The 22,474-nt window shown below is 42.5% G+C and overlaps 1 protein-coding gene across 4 annotated transcripts in view; it reads left to right on the forward strand.

The window, feature by feature from the left end:
* The window catches only part of MAP3K20 (mitogen-activated protein kinase kinase kinase 20), a 150,710-nt gene that overhangs the window by 34,088 nt on the left and 94,148 nt on the right, over window positions 1–22,474 (forward strand). For all 4 annotated transcript variants that reach the window (XM_069982942.1, XM_069982944.1, XM_069982943.1 and 1 more), the window contains exon 3: window positions 14,061–14,148. In XM_069982942.1, the coding sequence (XP_069839043.1) occupies window positions 14,061–14,148 (88 nt within the window). The remainder of the gene's footprint in view (window positions 1–14,060; window positions 14,149–22,474) is intronic.

Here is a 22,474-nt window from a genome sequence, read left to right on the forward strand (position 1 = left end):
TTGATTGTGTTTGATGTCCACCTAAGATGGTTGCAGGGTCAGACAGAGGACAGCCAAATAGAGGCATAGCAAATGAGGAATAGCATTGACATGGAGTCTTCAATGGGGATAACCATTTTATGACATCTATGTGACCTTAAAGGGTATATGGACATAATTTATTTAGTTGGATTAACCTTCTTTGTGTGGATTAATAGTAACCAGGGGTGCAGTCAGCAAAATATTGTAGATAGGATTATAATGTTCTAATGCCGTATTAAGTGTAATATTTCTCTCCCAGGTTGAGGGACTTCAGAAGTGTTAATATTTATACGTTGAGTATGTGCTGAATGTACTTGTCATTAGTAGGGTTTGACATGAAGTGCTCATAGTTCTTAAATAATGTTCTGACAGGGAGTAAAGTGATGGGGAAATAGGTCATAGTTTACAATTTCTCTTGAGATAGGGGTAAGCTTTTTATTCTAAAGAGGTTAAAAAAATCACAAAACTGTAGAACAATTACAAGGTGAGGCTCTCTAGGTCAAATGTCATGTGCCCTCAGGGTAATATCTAATAGTAGACACAGAGGATGCTAATTGCAAATCTTTATATTAAAGGGGTACTCCTCTCAAACATAACTTTTCATTTGTTGCTGCCCATGGTGAGACTAACAATTCACTTCATACTTGTTACTATCTATTCAGTCTCCTTCCCCAAGTTCTCAGCTGCTGCTTTCTGCTGAAGACACAAAAACCTGTGTGTGAGTTTTTCCTTCTGTCTTTCCCTCCTGCCCCCTCCCTTCTGAGACAGCTGATGTAAACAAGTCCTTAGTCAGTTGTATCTGCAACTTTGTAGCTTCTTTGCAATGCTGGGAGGGTTAATCTGAGGTCAAGTTGCTGATGAATTCACTGTGATTAATCCTTCCGGCATTACAGAGTTGATACAAAGTTGCAGATAGGAATTTGTTTATATCAGCCGTCTCAGCAGGAAGCGGGGAGCAGAAGGGGGAGACAGAGAGAAAAGCTCCCACACAGATTTTTGTGTCTTCAGCACAAAGCAGCAGCTCAGAACTAGGGGAAGGAGACTGAGTAAACAATAACAAGTATGGAAGGAATTTTTAGTTTCCAGGAGGGGGTATTAAGAGATTTCCAGGAGGAATAACAGATGAACGGAACAATACAAATAATAGAGGATAGTGGTCCAGAATTATTTCTTGGCAAATACAATTATTTAGTAAAACAGGTCAGGAAGGCTTACTGATCCTCTTTAGGGCTAGTTTAAAGTAGAGACAATTGATACTGCTGCCTAACAAGTATTAGAGGGAGACCCCATACAGGCTGTACTTACCCTAATAGGTATGGTTTTTTTTTAAATAACTGCCTTGAATTGTGAAAAAATGGAGGGCGTAGTGCAATAAATTTCTTTAGTTTGTAGAACCTTCAGTGTGTCTCCTCATATGATATATCATTTTCATTGTCCTTTGCTTTTAGTTTATAAGTATACCATTGAAGGTGTTATTTTACTTTGCCGGCTTTGGCAAAGCTCCAGAAGTGTCTAGTTGAAGAGTCTATAAAGTTGTTTTGCAGAAGTACTTACAGCGGGAAACAAGGTGGTGGTTAGGTTTTAAATTTGGAGTCGATATATTGTTTTTTTTCTACGTTTTAAACTTTTAATTTGTGTGAAGCCTCAGGCCTGATTGTTTCCTTAAGTGCCAAGACTGGTGACATTACATCCAGTCTTATTGTTTCAGATTTGTCCTTTAAAGGGTTTATCCTTATATATGTTAAATCATTGCCCCCTCCTAGAGGCTAACAATTCCTTCCATACTTGTTATTATCTATTCAGTGTCCTTCCCCCAGTTCTGAGCTGCTGCTTTCTCCTGAAGACACAGAAAACTGTGTATGAGCTTTTCTCTCCATCTCTCCCTCCTCTCCCATCCCTTTCGAGATGGCTGATGTAAACAAGTGCCTGCCAGGCTTTATCTGCAACTTTGTAGCTTCTTTGTAATGCTGGGAGGGTTAATCTGAGGTCAAATTGCTGATGAACTCACTATGATTTTCCCTCCTGGCATTACAAAGAAGCTACAAAGTTGCAGATAGGGACTTGTTTACATCAGCCGTCTTGGAAGGAAAGGGGGAGAGGTTGAGAGCAGAGGCGGACTGAACAGCTCAGATAAAGTTTTCTGTGACTTTAGTAGAAAGCAGCAGCTCAAAACTGAGAAAAGGAGACAGAAAAGGTAAAGACATGTATAGAATGAATTGTTAGTCTTCAGGAGTGGGGATGAGTCAACGTGTATTTTGCCTGCCTGGATAATTCTTTTAAGAACTTCCCAATTTCTAATGTCTAGTCTAAATGCATGGCCATGTGACATAAAAAGTTTTGTCTCTAGAGCCAGTGATTGGCTACAGCAGTCTCGTATCTACACTTGCCAATTCCCACCACTTTCCACTAGGCCATATACAATTAGCAACTACCATATTTTACTAGTTCAGAATTAACAACTGTTCCAAAAATGGGACACTGGTCGAGTACAACAATTGTTTTATTATGACAGAACAAAGCTTTTTTTTATTCTTATCAGTGCCATTTCATCCTCCTCCCTCTCTCTGCTAAACTCATCTTTCCCTCTGAAAAACTGCTAGATTTCCGCTCCCTGAGGGTTCAGGTTCAATGCTGTCCATTAAAGTCTATGGCGCAAGGAGGGATAAGAGGAGTTTATTGCATCTTGTCAAAAAAAGAGACAGAGATAGAAGCTGCTGAAAGTTCTAGTAAGTGTTAGCTCTCCCCAGTGCCAGTTTTTCAGCCTACACTGCTCAGCATTGCTCTATAATTGTTCTAAATGGCCATGCCAAGAAGCACACCGGGACCCATTTACTTGAATAGGTTGTAGTGCCGGGGAAAAACAATAAAGGGAGGTGTGGTATTACACCAGTGCTAAGTCCCCTCTATTTTCATGAGTGGTAAGAGTCGGAGAGGTCACTTATCAGCCTCCTGCCTTTCAACTCTGTTCCGCTCCCTGCCGCTCTGCCCCATGTGCCAGGAAAAGCTGGATCCAGTTTTGGGAAACTTCTCCCAGTTTCCCAGGACTGGATGCAACTTTTCCCGACACCTGGGCTGGAGCAACAAGGAGTGGAATAGAGTTGAAAGGCAGATGGCTGATAAGTCGTTTGCTGATCAAACAAAGCGCTTTGCTCCGTTTAGATGGGCAATTCGCTCATCTTAACTATTTATATATCATCACCTTTTGACCTAGGAATACCCCTTTAATTAGGGGTGAGCGAATTTACAATACTAGCAAAGCAAAGCGCTTCCCTAGGCTTAGCGGTCAGCTTGTCAGCCTGCTGACTTTTAACTCCGTGCCGCTCCTCTCCGGGTGCCTGGAAAAGCTGGGTCCAGTCCTGTAAAACATCAATTCCCAGGACTGGATGCAGCTTTTCCAGGGCAACCAGAGCAGCACAAAGTTCAAAAGCAGCTGCCTGACAAGTCGACCACCAAAATACTGTAAATTCGCTCATCCCTAACTTTAATTTTTACATTTTTACTTTTAGTTCACTGCCATTTTATGTCAGTAAATTGTTCACATGCAGATGCTCCGAACAAGGACAAATGAGAGCGAAGAGAAGAACCATTCTAGCCGCTCTTTATTGGTTTTTCATAGTGCAGCATGATCAATGCGAAAAATCAATGTAAAGCACTTAAAAGCATCCCGAGGAGCCTCCTGACCTCCAGTGCCATTTATACCTATTTATTTTACAATCAGGTTCCTAATGCACTAAGAGGGGGGGGGGGCACACAATTACGCAATTACTAGTCTTAGTAGGATATTTTTTACATTTTCAGTTCATTTGCATTACTCTACGGCACATTGTTCTATCCATAATACCTATTATTTGATGATCAAATGCCACTGGCGTTTCGGCTTCTACGCTCATAGACAGCCGGGGCCCATTTAAGAAAATGTACGTAGAAGTGAAGTTTAATAAACCGACATTTCTCATCGTATTGTTTCATGTTTGCTCCTTTAAACCCCCATGACCGTTTTGTGCCTTTTGTGTTTTTTTTTTTTGGGCAATAAGGAAAATAATTATCAAGTGGTTTCTTCTGTAAGTTCCTCATGCAGTAAGGGGGAAAAAAATCATAAAAAAGAGACAATATCCACCTTTGAAGAACATAAGTGACATCCTGAAAACAAATGTTAAAGTAGTTGTGTGAACCGAGGCTTTCCAGAGCTCATTTTTTTCCCTCTTCAGTGACATCAAAGACAAAGTAAAAGATCTGACATAAATCACAAAAAGTTACTTTGCTGTTTTGAACGATTGCAATCAAAGGAAATGGTTTTTCTAACTACATAAACTATAGTAAGAGAGGTCACAGAACAGCACTACCACCCCAGGATCCGCTGCACTTTAGAAGTATGTCTAAAAGCTTGCATGAAGCATCTGACACCTGGGGTTTGATTCATATCCGTATGGAAAATGCACACACAAAGTTGCTAATGTACATGTTACATAGCCCTCGCTTGTTAGATTATTCCCTGGACTCCAATTTTTGGCCGCATCTCTATAAAAGCTTCAGAACCCGTGAAACAACAGGAGGATTCTCTGTGTAATTTATAAGTTTCTTTCGGAAAGTTTTCCAAGGCTGCACAATGGTGTGTATATTAATGGAGTGGAAAAAAAAAGGTCAGGGTTTGTTTTAGGCAGGGACGTTTTTTTTCAGCCATTAAGTTTTTTCTACCTTGGTGCTTTTGTTTTTTTTAGTTATTCATTGGCTGTTGACATAGACCCATGGCCAGAATCCTACTCCACACTGATGAGGGACAAATAACCCGAAACAGCTGTCTGTGGATGGATACCTTGCTTGGGTGGTTTCCTTGACTGGAGACATTGCTTAGCTTGGTTGTTCCTTCCCGGAGGAAGGTCTTGCTAGCTCACTGACATCGAGACATGTGATGGTGTCTCTGCAGTGTTTTTTTGCATATTTGATTTCCCAGGGGGCAATGTCCCAGAATACACTGATGTCGAGACACATGATGGTGTCACTGCGGCGTTTTGGTTGATCTTCTTGAGGTCAACCATTGTCTTTTTGCATTCATTGGCTGTTGACATAGACGGTAATGGAGCTGGAAGATGTGAAACCTTACCTAGTTCTACTTTAGCCACTGAGGAGCATCCCAAAAATTAATTATGCATGTTTATTCATAGGTAAATAAAGAATTAATTGAAAAAAATCATGGAGGTTTTAAAAAAAAAACTGAAGCATATCGACAAGTTGATTTTGTTGTTCCTACTGCTCTTATTGAGCCCGCTCCATGGTGCACAGCTATTTCTCATTCTCCATTTTAAGAGGCAGGACCAGAGCTTGGCTGTCTGCCTGTAGTGCACACACAGACATGGCCTTCCCTTTACTTCTCTGACCAATCACAACACAGCACCTACTCCTTACTGTTAACTGTCAGGTACATTCGCTTTAAGCCCATTTTTGATTCTAATGGAACAGCGTCATAGAGGGCCGGACGTTCCCTCCCACTGTACACTGGGCCTGGGCCACGGTTCAAAAAAAGGACATCGGCACCGGCTTCCCCGCTCCGGCGCCGTTCTATCCATTGGCCAATCTTGAAGCGAATGTACCTAAGGCTACAAACACACTTGGCTTATCCACAGCGAGTTTCTCACTGCGAATACACAGCGAGATTCGCTGCAGATCCCGTCCCTATGCTGTCAATGGCAGACAAACTCGCAGCAGGGATGTACATCCCTGCTGCGAGTTTGTCCGCAGCCCGCCCCATTAACCCTCCAGCCACCGGAGACTATACGTGATCTGATCCCGGCTCCGGCTTCCTCCGCTGATTCCCGGCACGTCCCGCTCGGCCAATCAGCGCACTGATTGGCTGAGTGGGCCATGAAGACTTCGGGAGCCCCGAAGCAAGCCGGAGGAAGCCGGAGCCGGGATCAGGTAACGTATAGTCTCCAGCAGCTGGGGGGTTAACGTGGCGGGCTGCGGACAAACTTGTACAGGGATGTACATCCCTGCTGCGAGTTTGTCCGACATTGAGAGCATAGGGCCGGGATCTGCAGCGAGAAACTCGCTGCGGATACGCCAAGTGTGTTTGTAGCCTAATGGAACATTCGCCTTAAGCCATGACATAATGCTGGTATAAATGCACTGGACTGAACAGGCTGGAAATGTACCAGTAAATTATTTACGGTGCACCACCATACATGGTGTGTGGAAGGAGAAGGGGTTTCTGATGCACTGGCATACAAGGTGCTGATGCGACCCGAAATTAAAGAAACTGTATTGGGAAAACCCTTATACCTATAAATTCCCTGCGGACTAAAACTTATCTTTTATTGTATTACTATAAAATGGAAAACTATAATGTGCTCAGTCTATAAAGTGAAAAAGTGATTAAAATAGATAGGGTGTTGGTTACCTACAGGCTTTAATAGGCTTTTTGCCATATATATTTTTGCAGATAAGTGGTTAACAGTAGTAACACCTCGGCCGTTGGTGCTCGACTAATGAAACGTAGTTCTATCGACTTTTACTATTCCTTAGTAGCGGGTGATAAGCACAAAACACACCCGTCACTCTAACCACTTCTTATTCCTGCCTATTGCTCCAAGGTGCTCTAGGAGCAAGAGTTTTATCCCATTAGGGATGAGAGCCAGTACGCTCTTCCAATGCGATTTTGTATACGCATATGTCAAAGCCCGATCCAACCACCCACATCTAATTTAAAATTCACTATCTGCCTAAGACCTTACATGTTTCGCTGATACCTCATCAGCTTTTTCAAAGAATTGGCAATCTAACCCTCTGCTGGCGGAGGCTGCCTTTTATAGGAACGCCGATACTCAAATTGAGAGTGGCGATCAGCCTACTTTCATCAAGTGGCCAATCCACGGCTCTCTTATCCATATATTGGAATTTCATTGGAGACAAAGAACAAGTGACGTCAACTCCCAGGTGAACATAACAGTATTGGGAGGTCCCAAATTATACTTTGCGCATGTCTGGTTTCTTAGTTTCTTTTCAACAGGGGCGCAACTGCGCATGTCATCACACTTTGAAAAGATCACCGGCTGATTAAGTTAGTGCCCATGTCATACGACTCAGTTAAGGAATGACAGTAGCCCAACTCAGAGATTGCAGCAAATGGGGCTACAACTTCCGAGCCTAACACATAAAGATGCTCATGATAAACTACAGATTTGCAACCTGTTTAAGACTAAATTTGATCATGATGAATTAGAGATTTTACGTAAGGGCCTCTCTTTCACACCAACTCCAAAGTATGACAGATTCTCATGGGTGAAAGACATTCACCTCTTCACGAGAAAGCTGGTGCTATATAAATAAAAACAGACAACAAAATAACTATAGCTTAACTCGGAGAGAACGAGAGGCAATCGAGTCACTAGTGAACCTCCAGATAGAAAACGAGACAGGGATAATGACATTTGAGGCCCCCGCAACAACATTAAAGCCAAAATCTCAATTCACCCCGTCCTTAGCCACCTGTCATGCAATAGACAGGTTTGTACACTTAGTATGCAACGAACTGGAAGCAACACAATGCAACATTAATGACTATAACTCTAATCTTAGCTCAAAAGAGAGACAATCATTGAACAAACTTATCAAGAAAGAAAACATAGTGTTTAAGCAATCAGATAAAGGGGGAAATTTAGTCATTCAAGACACAGAAGACTATAAAAATATGGCCCTTAGACTGTTAGAAGACAAAAATACTTACCGACGGCTAAAAAATGATCCCACTAAAGAATATCTCAAAGAATTAAAAACGATACTCATGACAGCAAAACAGAACAACCTGATCACTGACAATGAATTCAAAGTACTGTACAACAATACACCTACGATACCTACCTTTTATGCACTCCCAAAACTTCACAAAGAGAGAGTTCCTATACCAGGTCGACCCATCGTATCTGGCAATTCAAGCCTTACTGAGGGCATAAGTAAATACATAAACGAAGTACTGTCACCATTTGTGAGTACATTACCATCCTTTCTTAAAGATACAAAGGAAACTGTATGCAAATTGCAAGATATTAGTGTAACTCCCAATACCAAACTAGCGAGTCTTGATGTAGAGGCTCTCTACACAAGCATAAAACACGAACTGGGCATACAAGCAGTTGAATACTATCTGAAAAGTAAAGGAACATCATTTGTACAACACAATAAGTTAGTTATACAACTACTCACTTTTCTTTTGACACATAATTACTTTACGTTTGACGGAAAATATTATTTACAAATCACTGGCACAGCGATGGGCACAGTTTGCGCACCCACTTACGCTAATCTTTTTCTTGGGTGGTGGGAATCAGAATATGTATTCACTGATTCACTTAATACACACACAGAGCACGTTGTTACCTGGAACAGATACATAGATGATGTGTTTATTCTCTGGGAGGGTTCAGTAGACGCTTTTCACGAGTTCGTACAGGTCCTCAATCACAATTCATTGGGATTATCATTTACGTTTGAAATACACAATTCACAGATTAATTTTCTAGACCTTACCATTCAGATTAATAATGAAGGAGCCATCATGACAAACATATTTAGAAAAAAAACATCGACAAATAGTTTTTTGATTTGGAATAGTCACCACCCAGCCCCCCTAAGAAGAGGCATACCAGTCGGGCAATATTTACGCGCAAGGCGCAATTGCTCTAGTGAACAGGACTTTGAAAAGGAATGTTTGGAACTTCTGAGGAGATTTACAGAAAGGGGATAGAGAGAGAGAGTGTTGCACAAAGCATATAATAGAGCAAAAAACACCCCTAGGTCTAGTCTCCTCAGATCTTCTACAGCAGCAAAAAATGATCAAAAAGTTATACGCTGCATAGGTACCTATGATGCGGCTCACTGGCAGGTGAAACAAGTTCTTAGTAAACACTGGCCCCTCCTAACATCTGACCCAGACTTAAAGGACATAATTACAATGACACCCAGTATAACGTACAGGAGGGGAAAAAATCTCAGAGACTTAATAGTACATAGCCATTTTGCCCCAACAGAGACACCACCATCGACCTGGCTTAGATCGAACATAAAAGGATCATACCCATGCGGCTCCTGCTCCTTTTGTCAGTATTTTCCGAAGAGCAAGCAATTTATAAACCCTAGAGATCAAAAAAGTTACGAAATTCGTGACTTTATCAACTGTCAGACTTGCAATGTCGTGTATGCGATAAAATGTCCCTGTGACTTAGTATATGTTGGGAAGACCACACAACAAATAAGAAAAAGACTAGGCTCACATATCAGCAATATACGACATAATGTAGAAACAAGCATAGCTAAACACATTAATAGTCATCATGCAGGTGATCTAAAATGTATCAAAATATATGGTATCCAGATAGTAAAACTTGGACCTAGAAAAGGTAACCTAGATACCAAGCTCCTCCAGGTCGAAGTGGAGTGGATCTACAAATTAAGAACCCTGGCCCCAAATGGACTTAATGAGGGATTTGCATTTGCACCGTTTGTTTAAAGTAAATAGAATTTGTGATATAACTCAATCATTTTAACCCCTAACGCGGAGAACAGCCACAAAATACTCATAATAACACAAAAAAATTAAAAAACCAAAACGTACAGGGCGACACATCGTATGGTACCCCTGAGACCCTGGGTGGCTCAAAAAAGAATAAGTCGCCTTGATGTTATATATATATACGTACGCAAACTACTATATATTATATAAAATAAGTGTGCATATATGGAAATTATTCATAAGTGAACAGCAATCTTTCGAGACTAGTGTCAAACTCAGCGAATGTATTAACATCTAGACATAGACTGAGAACATGGAATCAAGCACTTCAGTCTAAGTCTGACATGCGTACAATAGATACACCTTACCCGTTCGAGAGATGAAGTATAAAGACATGCGCACTGGAATGTAAGGTCGATACTTATTCTAAGTTTATTGACATGCGCAGTAGGAACGTGAAAGTCTCTTCCATTTAACTGAGTCGTATGACATGTGCACTAACTTAATAAGCCGGTGATCTTTTCAAAGTGTGATGACATGCGCAGTTGCGCCCCTGTTGAAAAGAAACTAGGAGACCAGACATGCGCAAAGTATAATTTGGGACCTCCCAATACTGTTATGTTCACCTGGGAGTTGACGTCACTTGTTCTTTGTCTCCAATGAAATTCCAATATATGGATAAGAGAGCCGTGGATTGGCCACTTGATGAAAGTAGGCTGATCGCCACTCTCAATTTGAGTATCGGCGTTCCTATTAAAGGCAGCATCCGCCAGCAGAGGGTTAGATTGCCAATTCTTTGAAAAAGCTGATGAGGTATCAGCGAAACATGTAAGGTCTTAGGCAGATAGTGAATTTTAAATTAGATGTGGGTAGTTGGATCTGGCTTTGACATATGCGTATACAAAATCGCATTGGAAGAGCGTACTGGCTCTCATCCCTAATGGGATAAAACTCTTGCTCCTAGAGCACCTTGGAGCAATAGGCAGGAATAAGAAGTGGTTAGAGTGACGGGTGTGTTTTGTGCTTATCACCCGCTACTAAGGAATAGTAAAAGTCGATAGAACTACGTTTCATTAGTCGAGCACCAACGGCCGAGGTGTTACTACTGTTAACCACTTATCTGCAAAAATATATATGGCAAAAAGCCTATTAAAGCCTGAAGGTAACCAACACCCTATCTATTTTAATCACTTTTCACTTTATAGATTGAGCACATTATAGTTTTCCATTTTATAGTAATACAATAAAAGTTAAGTCTTAGTCCGCAGGGAATTTATAGGCATAAGGGTTTTCCCAATACAGTACAATAAACATGCCTCCTGACTGGGCTGGGATCACCCCTCCCCGAAATTAAAGAAACAGCAGCAGCACAGCAAGGAAGGGGTTATAATAAAGATGGTGACAAACTTGAAAGAGGAGGGATAGGGGATTGCATTCAGGAAGCAGCCCTGTGTACACACAGTTGTAGGAACACAAGGCGTAGCTGTACATAACTTTATTAGTAGTAAAGATAAGAGGGAAGCCTTTATTCACCCTTCATCTTTTTGTTGTCTTTGTTATGGGGTGTTGCTTCATGTTATTTTGTGTTTATATTACAGTTACATTGGACAGAAATCCTGGTAGAACATTATAAAATTGTGGATCTTATAGTTGATAATTTACCCTCAGTATACCATCCAAGCCTTTTGGGCTAACATAAATAAGAACCTTAATATTTTTCCAAAGCTTGCTTAAAGGAGAAGTCCGGGGGAAGGCAAAAAAATTATTTCGGGCCGGGGTGGGGGGACATAAAAAAGAGGTCATATTCACTTGTTCCATTCCGGCACCTGTGCAGCGCTGTGTCCCGCTTTTGGACCCCAGTCTGCTGTCTTCTCAGCTCCTCTTCTGCTGTCTTCTCAGCTCCTCTTCGGCTATCTCATGACCCCGCTGACAAATGCCACGCTCAGCCAGTCAGTGACTGGGGCAGAACACCTCTGCAGTCAATGATTGGCTGAGCAAGCTTAATCCCACCCACTTGTGACATTTCAGCTGGGTCGTGACGTTCCTGGAACCTGGGAGAAGATGATACCCTGCGGGATATGGGAGGCCGGTCATGCGGCACAGTACATAAGGCTTTGTTCACGCAGTATGGTGTGAACATTGTGTATTATTTCCATAGGCATACAATGTGCTCCTAAATCTGCACAGAATCCTTAGAGTGAGAACACAGTTTTAGGGTGCCTTCACACACACCGGATCCGAGGCGGATTTCAGGCTGCGGTTTCGCAACAAAATCTGCTGCGGATCCAGTGTCATTTCATTGACATCCCGCTGCGAGTATGTAAGTTAACCCCCCAGCGGCAGGAGCATACATCACCTCCTTCCCGCTCCAGCTTGCTTTGGGGGTTCCCAGCGTCTGCTCGTCCCACTCAACCAATCAGTGCACTGGCCCGCCGCAGTCACTGATGTGGGGACGTCCTGCTGAGAACCCCCAAAGCAAGCAGGAGCAGGGAGGAGGTGATGTATGCTCCGGCCGCCGGGGGGTTAACTTACATACTTGCAGCGGGATGTCAATGAAATGACACTGGATCCGCAGCAGGATGTATGTATTCTCATAGGGATGGACTGACACTGGATCCTCAGTGGATTTCGCTGTGAATACCTATACACATTGGGGGAAAGTTGATGTAACCCAAATGTTTGCATGATTTTAGCTTGTTTTTCATCTTTTTTTGTGATTAATTCCTCCTACTTACTGGAATTCCAGAAACATTACCCACATCCTAGATATTTCCCAATATTCCTAGTCTCATATGTGTCTCATATACTACATTAAACCAAATCCTAACACCTTGTATGGTCGGCTTTACTATTTTATTTGGATAATGCAGAGCAGTGATGTCATTTCCTTGTAGTTTATTGTTTCTTCTTCTGTTTGCTTATATCACATATTGCTTTGTATATCGTAGACTTGAACCTGTACATTACGTATATGAGACATCCAATAAACACGAGAATGGAAACTCCTCTAACAGTTTATATAAAAGAATACTCAAAGCAAAGTCATTGTTTAGTCTATAGTGTGAACTTTAATGTACTATCCACCTCAATGTGTCTTGTGGGAACCGTCACATCTATAGTGTAGGAAAGAAAATTCAACAAGGCCTTATTCACACGTTCAGTAAAGTTGTCCATTTTTCCAGATCCGTAATCACGGTTCCACTTCTCGGTTCATTTCTATTGGGCTATTCACACAGTCCATAAAAAAAGGACATGCTCTAGTGCGGATTGTGATTGCGGTACGGATTTCCAATAGAAGTCTATGGGATCTGTGTTTTTTACGGACGTCGCGGTTGTCACAAATCAAATCAATGATGTGCGGTTGTCACATCAAATCAATGCAAACTAGTATTATTTACATTTTACGGAAACGGATGCAAATATGGATGAATTTATACGGACCACAGAGTAAAAATAGCTGGAGTTTTTGTGGTCTAGAAAAATTAATGAACGTGTGAATGAGGCCTTAAGGCGTTATCAAAGTTTTCACATCTAAAATGTTATAAAACAGGAAGAAGAGTTAATGGAACTTTTTTTCAATTTAGTACAAATTCTTTTATAAATGGGAACATGAAGAGAGTGTTATCACATAGCGATTTTATCCTGTATATGAGTTCAGAAATTTCCATCTCTCTGAATTCACCAGTCAATACACAATGTGAACACTGCCTTCATGTCTACTTTCTGATTGTAACTTTTTTGTTCTTTCTTTTTCTATGGGAAAGTTGTATTGCCTTAGCTGCCTTCAATAGTATGTAGAGATATGCTGTACAGCAAGCCCCATGGACTTGGGAACCATTAATCTTAAGGTCCCCATATACCTTCAATAACTGACCGTCCTTCCTATATCTCCCACCTGTTGACGGTCCTCCCCATACATCATGGCCGAGCGATCCTGTGTTCTCTATCGGAAGGGGTAAGCTCTAGTGAGAGCGCTCTCACTGTGGCTTATCTCTCTCTGAACAAAGGGGTCGGCCGTGATTTTCCCATCACATCGACCCTTATAATGACCAACATCACCTGTTTGTGGTTGTTCAGGACGGCCCCATATACTTTATACCGTCGACTGAACCCACTGTTTCCAGAAAGTGCCAGAGAGTTGTCATTTACTTCTATTAAAAATTCTCAAGTTTTCCAGTACTTATCCACTGCTGTATGTCCTACATATCTATGTCTATATCTATGACATACAGCAGCTGATAAGTACTGGAAGATTTTTTAAAAGAAGTAAATTACAAATCTCTGGCACTTTCTAGCACCAGTTGATTTGAAAGAAAAAAAAAATTTGGTGAACAATCACTTTAAGTTCAGAAAACCCCTGAAGTTTCTCATAGCCGTATTATGAAGTGTCTAGCATGGTAAAGTCTAAACTGAGTTTTCAGTTAAATAATAGCCCTTAAATAAATAATAGAAAGTGTATGGGATCTATTTTATGTCCTAAAGTGTAAATCAGTCTGGTTTTATTTGTGTGTCTGATTTTTTTTTTTTTCACCCATAGGCAGAAATACTTAGCATGCTCAGTCACCGAAACATCATCCAGTTTTATGGAGCTGTACTTGAACCTCCGAATTATTGTATTGTTACAGGTAAGAATAAAAGCTATGTGCTTGTGTTTCTCATAATTTATACTTGTATGAGGTTGCAGCCATACATTTTGGCCAAAGATTTGGGTAGAATGAAATTCCATCAGACAGAAGTGATGTTCTACTACAGTAACAGCCTGGTAGTATTAGATTTATAAACCATTTACAACAATAAATTATACACTCAAAGCAAAATGGGTTAAATGCATTCTCATAAGTACAGTATATTAGATCTGTAAGTGGTACATTGTTGATTGGCCCCAGAGTTGCAAATAAAGCTTTTTCAATTGTCCCCCGACTGAATGGATTGGAAGTTCGCATGCTCATTCTCTGTCTATGAGACTTAGCACATAGTTCATTTCATCATTTGCTAATGTTCAGAAGTCCCATAAAGAGTGAATTAAGTGGTGGCCGAGTATGCATGTTGCCACCCTAGCCACTTGGAGGACAATCCACCTTTATTTTTGTGATTGGTGGGAGTCCCAGCTGGAAATCCCACCGATCAGCTACTTATGCACTATCCTATGGATAGGGGATAACATTTAAAGTGTCACTGTTGTTATAACTTTCAAAATCTAACTCAACAGTTGATGTGATACAAAGCAAGTTTGCTATTTACATTCATTATTTTTTTTGTTGTTATCATGCTGTAAAACAAAGCTGTACTTACCAGAACTCCAGGTCCAGTCTCCTGAAGGCAGGTTTTCTGCTGGTTGAAAAAAACAGACTAAACACAGGAATTCCGGCCACTACAGAGAGTCACGGCTCAACGTGTCCATCAGTCACATGACTGCCTTCTCTCTGTGAGCGCTCAAATGGCCTGGGATACACAGGACTTCCTGTTTTCTGACTGTTGCCTGTTTTTTAAGAAAATAAAGTCAGAAAACAAGAAGTGCCGTGTTTTTTATAACTAAAAATAAATAATGAATGTAAATTGCAAACTTGCTTTATGTCACATCTACTTTTGATTTAGATTTTGAAAGTTACAACGACAGGGACACTTTAATCTTGGAATAGCCCCTTTACTGCAAGGAATTTATACCACATCCACCAGATATTCCATAAATGGCTGGTTTATTTATTCCCAACCATGGTTATATTACTAGAACAGAGATTTGGTGAATGATTCCTAGCAGCCGCATCTTCCATATACTTTAATAAAGCACTGAATGTTTACCTTTTTTCCATAACTCCCATAGACATCAGTGGAGAGGGCCACATGCAAACATGGCTACCTCTCCATTGCAACGTATGGCTATTATTCTGTCTGTGAAAGGGTGTACCGGACGCATTGGAACCCCATTCTCCCACTAGGTGACTATCCCAGATGGACTATTCTCTTGATACGCCACAAATGTCTAAGAGGGTGGTAAACTTTATTAAGTGTCAAGACTATGACAGGGCCTTCTCTTTTTACAGTCAGAGCAGGGCCGGACTGGGACTTAAAATCAGCCCTGGCAATCAAACCCCAGCAGCCCACATACTGCTTCAATTCTGCTTTATTTAGCCATGTCCCCACTACTCCCTTATACATGTGAACCCCACCATCAGCACCTAAAAATAATGATATAACATAATCTGCTGCGGATTTGATGTGGCATATTTATGCATTCATTTCAACTGATTAAATCAGAAGCATCAAATCCGCATTGGATTAGGTATGAACGTGCCCTTAAAGGGAACCTGTGGGGTCTATTCCAGGTACACAGCTGTAGATCCCAGCGTACAGATCAGGGACTGGATCTTTAGTCCATTGTAAACCTCTATAATCATTCTTTTCATTACCAGCTGAAGTGTCAGAGAGGTGGAGCCACAGCAGCACCTTCTGCCCCGCCCCTGCCTGCTCTGACTGATGGACGCATAGGGTGCTGCTGCTGCTGCGGCTGCTGTTGTGAAACTTTAGTTGGAAATGAAAAGGACAATTATATAAGTTTACACTGGACTAAAGGTCCTGTCAGTGATATCTCCTCACACCTGTCTGCTGAGATCTACAGCTCTAGACCTGGTACGGACCTCACAGATTCCCTTTATAGGAGAAAAACATGGCCACCTTCTTCCAGAAACAGCACCAGACTCTTCTTCAGTTTGTGTGAGGTATTGCAGCTCAGTTCCATTTAAGTGAATGGAGCCAAGTTGTAAAACCACACACAGTCTGAGGACAGGGTGGTGCTGTTTTTGGACAAAAGTTATTATATTTTTTAAATCCCTTTTATCCTCACTAAATCTGCACTCCATATAATGGTGGTATAAGTAGTAAGGTTTAATTATCATAATGTGTCTGCTGGTTGTGATCTCATGTGTAATCAAAGCTACATAATAAGCTGCTAGATAGACATTTCCTACTGGATATCTATCTATCTATCTATCTCCGATCTATCTATCTATCTATCTATCTCCTATCTATCTATCTATCTATCTATCTATCTATCTATCTATCTCCTATCTATCTATCTATCTATCTATCTAAGTAGGGCCCCAGGACAAATTTTAGCATATATAATGGTAACATAGGTAAGAATTTCCTGTGCATGATAACACTGTCATAGTTAATAACACCAGTAAGCAAATATTATCCCCATACTGTACACGTTACTGCCACACTGTTACTAAGCAAACCTACCAATATTCCAATACTACCAGTATATAAGTAACAAATAATACCACCTCACCATGAGCCATTACAACCACATAATGACTAATACCGCTACACTGTGACTGAATATAATCCACTATATAATAAAACACTAATATTACCAATAATACGAGTAATACCATCACACCATGCCCACTACTCTCACCATACAGTGACTGGACAATACCACTATACCATCACACCATGCCCACTACCCTCACCATACAGTGACTGGACAATACCACTATACCATCACACCATGCCCACTACCCTCAGCATACAGTGACTGGATAATACCACTATACCATCACACCATGCCCACTACCCTCACCATACAGTGACTGGACAATACCACTATACCATCACACCATGCCCACTACCCTCAGCATACAGTGACTGGATAATACCACTATACTGGCACCAAATAACAGCCACTATATAAAGACCAATATTCTCCCAGAACACAGGTGTCACACTCTGTCCCTCCAGCTGTTACAGAACTACAAATCCCATCATGGCTGGACAGCTAAAGCATGATGAGAATTGTAGTTTTGCAACACCTGGAGGGCCGAAGTGTGACACCCCTAATACTGAGGCAGATCCCAGCTGTATAAATGTTCTGAAGACCTTATAAGGGACCATTTACACAGAAAGATTATCTGCTAAAGATTTGAAGCCAAAGCCAAAAACAGACTATAAACAGACATCAGGTCATAAAGGAAAGCCTGAGATTTTTCCTCTTTTTAAATCCATTCTTGGCTTTGGCTTCAAATCTTTGGCAGATAATCTTTCTGTGTAAACGGACCCTTAGTGATTATAGTGCAATTACATCCTGTCACTCACAGTAGGCGTCTTCTCTGCATGAAGAGACGTCCACTTTTCCTTTTCTTCTCCATCTGGCTCCGGCCATCATAAAGGCTTCTCTGGCCATGACTCCTCTCCACGGGATCTGCCAGACAGACATTTTAGGCTTCTTGCTCCAGCAACATCCTCATCTATACATCCCCCCAAATAGAATAGCCCCCCCACGGCACTTCCCCCCATATAGAATAGGCCCCTCTGCATCCCCGCATATAGAATAGCCCCCCTGTGCATTTCCCCATATAGAATAGCCCCCCTGCATCCCTCCATATAGAATAACCCCCCCTGCATCCCACCATATAGAATAGCCCCCCCCTGCATCCCCCCATATAGAATAGCCCCCCCTGCATCCCCCCATATAGAATAGCCCCCCCTGTCCATCCCCCATATAGAATAGCCCCCCTGCATCCCCTCATATAGAATAGCCCCCCTCCTGTACATCCCCCCCATATAAAATAGCCCCCCTGTACATTCCCCCATATAGAATAGCTCCCCCGTGCATCCCCCCATATAGAATAGCCCCCCTCCTGCATACCCCCATATAGAATAGCCCCCCTCCTGTACATTACCCCCATATAAAATAGCCCCCCCTGCATCCCCCCATATAGAATAGCCCCCCTGCATCCTCCTCCCATATAGAATAGCCCCCTGCATCCCCCTCCAATATAGAATAGCCCCCCCTGTCCATCCCCCTCCCATATAGAATAGCCCCCTGCATCCCCCCATATAGAATAGCCCCCCTGCATCCCCCTCCAATATAGAATAGCCCCCCCTGTCCATCCCCCTCCCATATAGAATAGCCCCCTGCATCCCCCATATAGAATAGCCCCCCTGCATCCCCCTCCAATATAGAATAGCCCCCCCTGTCCATCCCCCTCCCATATAGAATAGCCCCCTGTGCATTCCCCCATATAGAATAGCCCCCCCCCCGTCCATCACCCATATAGAATAGCCCCCCTGCATCCCCCTCCCATATAGAATAGCCCCCTCTGTCCATCCCCCAGTATGGAATAGCCCCCTGCATCCCCCTCCCATATAGAATGGCCCCCCCCCCGTCCATCACCCATATAGAATAGCCCCCTGCATTCCCCTCCCATATAGAATAGCCCCCCCTGTCCATCCCCCTCCCATATAGAATAGCCCCCTGTGCATTCCCCCATATAGAATAGCCCCCCCCGTCCATCACCCATATAGAATAGCCCCCCTGCATCCCCCTCCCATATAGAATAGCCCCCTCTGTCCATCCCCCAGTATGGAATAGCCCCCTGCATCCCCTCCCATATAGAATAGCCCCCCCCCCCGTCCATCACCCATATAGAATAGCCCCCTGCATTCCCCTCCCATATAGAATAGCCCCCTGTGCATTCCCCCATATAGAATAGCCCCCTGTGCATTCCCCCATATAGAATAGCCCCCCCCCGTCCATCACCCATATAGAATAGCCCCCTGCATCCCCCTCCCATATAGAATAGCCCCCCCCGTCCATCACCCATATAGAATAGCCCCCTGCATCCCCCTCCCATATAGAATAGCCCCCCCCCGTCCATCACCCATATAGAATAGCCCCCTGCATTCCCCTCCCATATAGAATAGCCCCCTCTGTCCATCCCCCAGTATAGAATAGCCCCCTCTGTCCATCCCCCAGTATAGAATAGCCCCCTGCATCCCCCTCCAATATAGAACAGCCCCCCCCCCCCCATGGCCAGCCACATATGAAGGGGTTAAAAAACAAAAAAAAAAAAAAAACATTCTCACCTCACCTCGCTCCCAGCAGCTTCTTCCTCGGCTGGATCTTCCGTCCACGGTGGCGGCGGCTCCTCTCCTCTCTCTTCTCCAGGTCCTCAGCGGCGCGTCAGGGAAGTGACGTCACCGCTGGGGGCCTGGTGGAGGTGGCTGCAGACGTGCCTGCGCGCGGCACGTCTGCGGCTCTCGGCACTTGGGGGAAGACACACCACCGCAGCCCCCTCATCTGGACCCAGCTGGCCCGCTCCTGATGTGCTCCGCCAATCAACGAGGGGCCGCTGCGGCCCCACGTTGATTGGATTGGAGGAGCGTGTCAGGAGCGGGCCGCAGCGGTGATTTTTTTATTTATTTATTTTTTTCATTATGCGGCCCACGGACTGGTAATCTGGCCAGCCCAGCGGGCATTTGCCCGCCTTGCCAGATTACCAGTCCGGGCCTGAGTCAGAGTCATACTTCCCCCATTAATAATCCTTGCACGCATGATGAAGCATAAAATAGTAACACATCCGATAGCAGCAACGTGCGCCACTCGCCTTGTAGTCATTACAAAAAAGTGGAGGTCGTTTATACAATGTAACTCCCCTAATCCCTTTGCTTATTAATGCGCCATGAATTCCCCTATCCCTGCAGATAAATATCATTTTCAGCCGTTTTCCGAATAATAACAGAGGTATTACTACTTCTCAGTTTGCTTTTATTTCCCAGTGAGTGGATAGAAATGTTTCAAGTAGTTATTACATAGTATTACAGTCAAATACCCATAAGACAATTAAGTACTTACAGGAAGACTATAGTCCATGTAAATATTCTTATCATGTTAGATTATATAGAAGAGGCACAATTGGATGTATTTATGGAGTGCTGTTACCTGGAGAAATCAATCTGCTTATTACCTTTTTTTTTCAGCCTGCAGTTTAAAAAATTGCCGATGAATTTTTGTTGCTGTGGACAGAACCCACCTTAGTTAATTTTCACTATTTATAATGAAGAATAGTCAGGGAACCTACTTTGAACCCGCGACCAGGTACCATGTTAGGGCATGTTAGCCTGAAGATTATAATGATGAAATTGTTATATTGCTCCAGAATTCATTACAGAACTGCTATACAGGTCACTTGTTATTGCCGGGGAAGCCGTCCCTGTCCAAGGATGAATTGGTGGAATCTAATAAAACTTTATACATTTGAATGTAATGATGATATATGTAAGTGATTACAATATTACATCAGAATTATAAGTTTATATTACTACTGAAAGGTGGCTCTAGTACTCTGTTGGGCACCTGTAGCCTGGGTACAATATAACATATGGTTGGATATGGAGGATAATGGTTCTGCAGGGCATACTGCCGCACCGATGCCCACAGATGTTGCAGCACGACCTGTAGATCCTGTACACTCCTGTTGAATTCAGTGCAATGCCGCCCTCTGTTTTCCCACTTTGTTATTTTAACGCCCCTCCGTTTAAAATAATGAACATGTCTATTATAACAATAGCTGTTCACACAATGTAAAGTTCGGCCAGTGGCCGTACTTTACGTTGTAGTCAATGGTTAATTGAATTGTGACCACACCCAACAATGCCCGCAATTCAGTTGTAAAAAGATAATGGTTCTGTAGGGCATACTGCAGCACCGCTGCCCACAGATGTTGCAGCATGACCTGTAGATCCTGTACACTCCTGTTGAATTCAGTGCAATGCCGCCCTCTGTTTTCCCACTTTGTTATTTTAACGTCCCTCCGTTTAAAATAATGAACATGTCTATTATAACAATAGCTGTTCACACAATGTAAAGTACGGCCAGTGGCCGTACTTTACATTGTAGTCAATGGTTAATTGAATTGTGGGCACACCCAACAATGCCTGCAATTCAGTTGTAAAAAGATAATGTTCCTGCAGCCGATACAGCAGTTTTGGCTGTAGCAATGTGACAAACGCCGCACAGCAGTATGACACCGTCCTATGCAACGTATGGTGTTATACTAAATGTGAACACAGCCATAGGCTTTTGAAGCACATAGTAGGCACTCACATCAGTTTTTGTTATACCCTCTAGTGCTGGTCAAAAATGTGTCTTCCTCTACAGTCAGGCTCAGCAGCCTCCTATGTATGAGTATAATGAGTGAATGTTGGAAGTGCTGCATTTCAGATCTGGGAAGTTCAGTACCAGGGTATATATAAAGTAGACATTAGGCAATGTTCAATTTTTATTTGTTTTTGCAGTATATTGTACACACATTTTTTTTAAATAAATGGATTTTGAACTGAGATGAACAAATCTACAGCGAGATTTACCTAATGTAATGTATTGGCTGTTGATTTCATGTAGTCATAAAATAGCCATTCCACTTTTCAAGTGCTTCGTTTCCCTGGCAAAGTCTGGCCTGAGACTGAAGATTTTCAAGACTAAACATTCATTAGATTTGGTTAATCTTACTGTAGATTCGCTCATCTCTTATTGTGAAAGTTTCTAATTGTTTCCCAACCTGTGGATGTGTCTCCGCTGGCTCCATTCATGGCATAGTGGTGGCACTGGGGTACTGCAGCTCAGCTGCCTGCACTAACTCAGCGGTATCACAACTCAATGATCAGAGATTTCTGGCTGTTCATTGTGTATGTGCCAGAGCCGTGGTCGTGTTTGAGGGGGTAAGGAATAGTCCAAGGATAGGCAACCATTAAACTAGTGATATGAGCATCTAAGGTTTATTGTTGTGCGTGTGTGTGAAGGCTACCTGACCACCTGTTCTGATTTTACAAAAAAGCTACCGTAGTACAAATTGCTGAGAGAGTTCATTCTGGCTGTAATATTAAGGTGTCAGAACACACATATTGCTTTGTATAAGGATGTATAGTATTGTTCAGCGTATAGATTACTTCACTCGCCATCTCCAGTGACAGTATTGTTCAGACCGGGCAGCAGAAAAGGGTTGGCACTTATTGTTTTTCCTTTGCCTCTGGAAATATCCGCTGAAGTCCTTGCAGGGTGACAGGTGCCAAGTTTTCCAGCTTTGTACACAATAATATGGCGTATTATTTTTGGACTGGCTAATACAGCTGTTAGCAGAATTATCAGTAACACTCAGCAGCCGGAGC

This window comes from Dendropsophus ebraccatus, chromosome 9, assembly GCF_027789765.1.
Source record: "Dendropsophus ebraccatus isolate aDenEbr1 chromosome 9, aDenEbr1.pat, whole genome shotgun sequence".
NCBI classification, from domain to species: domain Eukaryota; kingdom Metazoa; phylum Chordata; class Amphibia; order Anura; family Hylidae; genus Dendropsophus; species Dendropsophus ebraccatus.